General features: G+C 37.8%; 1 protein-coding gene across 1 annotated transcript; it reads right to left on the bottom strand.

Annotated features, from left to right (window-relative positions):
• Window positions 1-205: 205 nt before the first annotated feature.
• LOC107711464 (deleted in malignant brain tumors 1 protein) lies at window positions 206-3,838 on the bottom strand. Its single transcript, XM_016516444.1, has 7 exons — window positions 3,655-3,838; window positions 3,539-3,548; window positions 3,093-3,433; window positions 2,711-3,013; window positions 1,543-1,851; window positions 538-1,420; window positions 206-445 (listed from the first exon to the last, which is right to left on the bottom strand). Exons 1-6 carry the CDS (start codon window positions 3,836-3,838, stop codon window positions 1,083-1,085), a joined length of 1,485 nt encoding a protein of 494 aa, XP_016371930.1. The 3' UTR covers window positions 206-445; window positions 538-1,082.
• Window positions 3,839-6,000: the final 2,162 nt, after the last annotated feature.

Here is a 6,000-nt window from a genome sequence, read left to right as displayed (position 1 = left end):
TTCTTTAATCACACTTTATCTATGTTTATTATGCAACTATATATAGTATGTAAATGGAATTGAATTAAATGAAATTATTATTAAGCATACTGTTATAATATTTTCATTCATTTAGCTCCAGACTGGTTTATATTGAAAATATATGTACAATATTGGCTATTACATTGATTACAAAATATATTAAATTGAAATTTAGCAAGTTAGGATGTGACACAAAGATACTTTATCAGTATCAAAACACTGTCAGTATCTAAACACAAATATTACGCTTACATCGTCATTGGAAAAAAAATACAAGGATATTATATAAAGCATTGTCATATGGAAAAATATGTAAGATAATTATTAATTTCATTTACAAAGGTCAGACTGAAAGAAGGATGAAGCAATCAATGTCCTATTAGATAGTGTTAGCTTGTTTTCTTCTCTGTATTCCAGAAATGACCTGAGGAACCAACATCACTGTACATTGTTATTGTGGAAAATATTAAATTAAAGATTTAAACTTTAGTTTTAAAGCTAAGGTTAATGTCTTACCAATTCATCAGGGTGAAGCCCCTATTCTCTTATGGAAGATATTTCCATCTGTCTGAGTTTTCAGTGAGAAAGTCCCATTTATTCGTAGCTTCTTCCCAATCTATGAGATTCAAATGAATGTAAATACAGAGAACAGAATAATAACACAAACAGCCAGTAGATGACAGCAAAAAGTAGTGAAAGATACAGCTTAATGTCACTCGTTCCACTACTCTTACCTCTTCTGAAAGTTTATTTATGATTCCAGCAGTGTTTGGGTCAACTCCAAGGTTAGCCTTCACTTCAACCCTCAACAGGACTTTAACAGCTGAGTGAATGTGAGAAAGTGTGAAAAATTAGATTTCTTGCTCAAATGCACCAGTATAACAAACTTTTTTTCACGTGGATGTAGGCTTTAAAGAGCATCCATTGTTCTTTAAAGCCTACATGTTACCAGCATATTTGAGCATGACATTTCATGGGCATTTTGGGTATTTTTTGGTACCAAAATCATCAAATCAAAAGTCATCAATGTCTCCATGAAGAAAACACATTGCTATATTACCTCACTCACTAAAATGAAAGCATTGGCACTTACATCCACAAATGACTCCGGCATCTTTCTCATGGTCACATCTGTTTGGAGTTGCATTATATGAACAGCTCATCAATGTAGCCTCATTCCCAAAACAGTTTATATTATTCATCCAAATTGGTCCTGAACCCTTTCCAAAATAAGCCGCATTCTTTACTTCCAAAACTGTTCCACAGCCCAGTTGTCTACACACCACTGCAGCATCTGATGCATCCCATCCATCATCACACACTGTTCCCCACTGACCGGCACGAAGAACCTCCACTCGTCCATAACAGGAGTTGGTGCTGTTGACCAGCCTAACGTTATCTATTGATCACACAATAGAAGAAAGTTTATATATATAATGATAGTTTGACCATAAAGCACATATACAATCACTTCAGTCCTATACTGACTACATCGTTTGCTGTTAAAAGGTTTGAACTCACCCTTACAGATGACTCCTGCATCTTTCTCATGTCCACAAGTGCCTCTTCCCCATCCACTTGATTGACAACCTCTTAGTCTTGAGTTAGTGTCAGAACATTGTAAATCACTTATCCATACAGGCCCTGATCCCTGACCGAAATGAGCAGAGCTCTTCGCCTCGATCACATCCCCACAGCCCATCTCTCTACACACCGCTGCAGCATCTGATAGATCCCAGCCATTATCACACACTGTTCCCCATATTCCATTATAAAGAACCTCCACTCTTCCAAAGCAAGAGTTGTGTCCATTAACGAGCCTGAGAGAAGCTAACAGCCACATAAATGAAAGTAAAAGAAACACATTAACTACTTAAACACAATGTTTTCTCCATTTACAATGACTATTAATTGACTGTCTTCTTTTGTAGGTCAAAGTCCCACACATGGCTGCATTAAAGAAATGTTTCACCCACAAATGGAATTTTGCTAAAAATTTACTCACCCTCAGGCCATCCAATATGTAGACGAGTTTGTTTCTTCATTAGAACCAGTTTAGATACTACTTGCTCACCAATGGATCCTCTGCAGTGAATGGGTGCCGTCAGAATGAGAGTCCAAACAGTTGATAAAAACATCACAATAATCCACACAACTCCAGTCCATCAATTAATGTCTTGTAAAACAAAAGCTGGATGTTTGTAAGAAACAAGTAAACCATTAAAATGTTTACAACTTCAAACCACTGCTTCCAGCTAAAATATCCAGAATTCATAATATTGCTTTCGCCAGTGAAAAAGTAATGTCTTCTGAATCAGGAGAGAAATATGCAAAGATCAAGCACCATTTACAAGTGAAAACTTTTTGATGTGAGTAGACAACAGGGGATGGACTTTTTCCACTGGAGGAAGTGTTATTATGGATTCTGGACTCACATTTTGTCCAGACTTGTGTATTATTGTGATGTTTTTATCAGCTGTTTGAACTCTCATTCTGACAGCACCCATTCACTGCAGAGTTCTCCACATCTGTTCTGATGAAGAAACAAACTCATCTACATTTTAGATGACCTGGGGGTAAGTAAATTTTCAGCAAACTTTCATTTTTGGGTGAATTATTCCTTTAATCACTATTTTTTTTACATGCATTAAAATGAAAGAGACAGTGTAGAAAACTAGATTTCACTTACGGTCACAGATGACTCCAGCATCCTTTGAATGGTCATACATTCCTTTTCTACGTGATTCACAAGCACTGAGTATGGTCTCATTTCCAAGACAGTTTACACTGCCCATAAATATTTGTCCTGCACCTTGTCCAAAATAAGCACCACCTATTGCCTCTATAGCATCTCCACATCCCATCTCTCTACACACCACTGCAGCATCTGTTAGATCCCAGCCATCATCAAACACGGTTCCCCACTGACCATCACGAAAAACCTCCACTCGTCCAGAACAAGAGGAGATGCCATTCACCAGTCTGATGTTAACTAATGCCCACAAAAATGTATTACCAGTGGACAAAATATGATAAAGTTTATACTGATCATTTTTTGGTTTTGTACTCACGTTGACAGGCAACTCCAGCATCCTTCTCATGTCCACAGCTGTTTTGCCCCCATCCCTTTGAATTACAGTTTCTCAGAGTAGAGTAACTGGCACACTGTAAATCACTTAGCCATACGAGTCCAGATCCTTGTCCAAAATAAGCAGCACTCTTTGCCTCAATAGCATCCCCACAGCCCATCTCTCTGCACACCACTGCAGCATCTGACTGATCCCAGCCATCATCACACACTGTTCCCCACTGGCCATCAAAGAAAACTTCAACTCGTCCAGAGCAAGAGTTAGTGCCATTCACCAGCTTAACAAGAGCTAATGGCCAGACAGATGAAAGATTAAGAAACAAGCTATTAAAAAAATATTAGGATAGTTTACCTAAATACAGAACAGAATCTTTATTCTATTTTCCCCCACAAATTTAATGCAATGTCATCATAAACATAATAATGGACCTGTAGCAGCCTGGGGTTAAATGATGACAAAAGTTTTTCATTTTTGAGTGAACTACTATTCACTGACAATATTTTCTTTTCAGTATTCTTACATGAATGGCAATAGAGCAACTTACATTGACAGATAACACCAGCATCCTTGTAATGCAACTGGAAATCTTCTATTTGTTTGGACTCACAGGCAGCGAGTGTGAGCTCATTGCCAATGCAGTTGATATCATCCAACCATACTGGATACCAGTGCGGTCCCTGCCCGAAATAAGCAGCACCCTTTGCCGCTATAGCATCCCCACATCCCATCTCCCTACACACCACTGCAGCCTCTGATAGATCCCAGCCATCACCACACACAGTTCCCCAATTAGTGTTTCCCCAGCGATTAAAAATCTCCACTCTTCCAGAGCAAGCATTGAAGCCATTTTCCAGGTTAATTCTGCCTGAATAACGACATAATGAGAGCTGTTGTCGGTGGATTATATCTGATGCGCTTTCTCAATTTCATATAAAATAAAATTTGTGAGTCAAGAAATATTCTGGATAATTTACAACAAATTTTTATGCACAGCATTTGTGGCATGATGTAAATGAACCAAATTCTATCCACTCGAATTATGTTGCTATTATTCATTTATTTACAGAATAATTCATGTAAGTGATTTAACAAACATATAAGCTTGCCTGCTTGGTGTCGTGAAAACGTAAAAAGAAAATAGTAAAAAAAGAAAAATAATTTTCTGTGGTAATCAACTGCATGCCACAAATGCTGCACATCACCCTTAAAATTTTGTGTAAAAGATTTTATACTCACGTTTACAGGCGACTGTAGCATCCTTCTCATGTCCACACAAGTTTTGTCCCCATCCCTGAAAATTACAGCGTCTCAGATTCGTTTCAGAGTTATAACATTGTACATCACTCAGCCATACTGGTCCTAATCCCTGGCCAAAAAAACCACCGATCCTTTGCTCGAAAACATTCCCACAGCCCATTTCTTTACATATTACTGCAGCATCTGAATAATCCCAGCCATTATCGCACACTGTTCCCCACTGACCGCCATTGAAAACCTCCACTCGTCCAGAACAGGAGTGACTGCCATTCACCAATCTGACAAGGGCTAATGTCCACACAGAGCAGACATCAGAATCAGAAAAAATTATTAATTGCATACAGAAACATAACAGCCTTTATTTCAAGTGAAATACCAGCAACTTACAGCGACAGACGATTCCAGCATCTTTTGAATGGTCACAGTAAAACTCTCCCGCTTTCTTAGAGCTGCAACTGCTCAACGTAGGCTCATTTTCAACACACCCAATATCGCTCATTGATACTTGTCCCCCACCTGGTCTGAAATAAGCACCACTCTTTGCCTCAATAGCATCCCCACAGCCCATCTCTCTACACACCACTGCTGCATCTGATAGATCCCAGCCATCATCACACACTGTTCCCCACTGATCGTTATAGAAAACCTCCAATCTTCCAGAACAAGAGTTGTTGCCATTTACCAGTCTGACTGGTTCGGACGTACTTGAAATGGTATTGCCTAGAACTTCATGTTACAGAAAAAAATGTAAAGAAATTAAGAGTTAAAAACACTGGCATTGTCTGTAAAAATATGCTTGTTTGTGTTAGTATTGATACTTACTCAAAAATAGAATGAGCAACATTGTAGCTTGTCACTAAATAGATGGACACCACTGGATTTGACTGGAAAATTGCAAACAATTTCCACTCCTACAAATCTTTATAACACAAAATGACATAAACCAGTCATTAATATTAATGTTGACACCAGCAAGAAATACAAAAATAGATGCTATGTTATATTATCAAAATCCATATGCACAAAAACAATCACTAAAATTGTATTTTTGAAGTGCAATTTTGAAACTCACCTGCAATGTTCACTTCTGCTTTTGTTTTTCTGTCCCTAAATTAGCAGGTCCACTCTTGTTAAAGCACATTATTAGAATCAGGCATATTTAAATGTTGAGGTTGCCTCCTACTCCATGTTAGGACATAGATTTGAGATTGAGGTTGAGGTTGGTTAAATCTGTTTGGCTCTGGTTCCTCCCACTGACTTCAACAAAACCTTTTTACTATAAGTCCAAGAAGGTGAAATCAAATGTGTCTCACAAATAAGCATGGCATCAAAAAGCAAAAGCATTTAAGGTTCATATAGTACACAAGTACATTCCTGAAGCAAATTTGGGGTACACATATATTTATTTGAAACATAGCATATAGTCATTCATTGTATATTTTGCAACTGCCCGGCTGAAATGAAGCGTGTCTCATGCATCATGCTGCTTTGAGTACAATTCAAATTGCATCTAAAATCTCTTAGATTTGCTTTACTAAGTAAGTAACTTTGCATTCAGTCTTCAATTTGACCACTAATCCTTCATGATCCCCAGGTCTTAAATTTCACTTGTGCTAATGCAGTATTTTCATCT

The sequence above is a fragment of the Sinocyclocheilus rhinocerous genome, unplaced genomic scaffold, assembly GCF_001515625.1.
Source record: "Sinocyclocheilus rhinocerous isolate Xijiao unplaced genomic scaffold, SAMN03320098_v1.1 scaffold208, whole genome shotgun sequence".
Lineage (NCBI taxonomy): Eukaryota > Metazoa > Chordata > Actinopteri > Cypriniformes > Cyprinidae > Sinocyclocheilus > Sinocyclocheilus rhinocerous.
Note: the sequence above shows the minus strand (reverse complement) of the source record. Positions and strands in the feature narration are given on the sequence as shown.

What these genes read in the sequence shown, in the direction of transcription:
- LOC107711464 (XM_016516444.1), bottom strand. Translation starts at nt 3,838, where the DNA reads ATGGGATGTGGGGATGCTATAGCGGCAAAGGGTGCTGCTTATTTCGGG. An exon ending in TGCTGGAGTTGCCTGTCAAC is followed by an intron (nt 3,014 to 3,092) that starts GTGAGTACAAAA and finishes TGTGGGCATTAG; the next exon opens with TTAACATCAGACTGGTGAAT. An exon ending in TGCTGGAGTCATCTGTGACC is followed by an intron (nt 1,852 to 2,710) that starts GTAAGTGAAATC and finishes TGTGGCTGTTAG; the next exon opens with CTTCTCTCAGGCTCGTTAAT.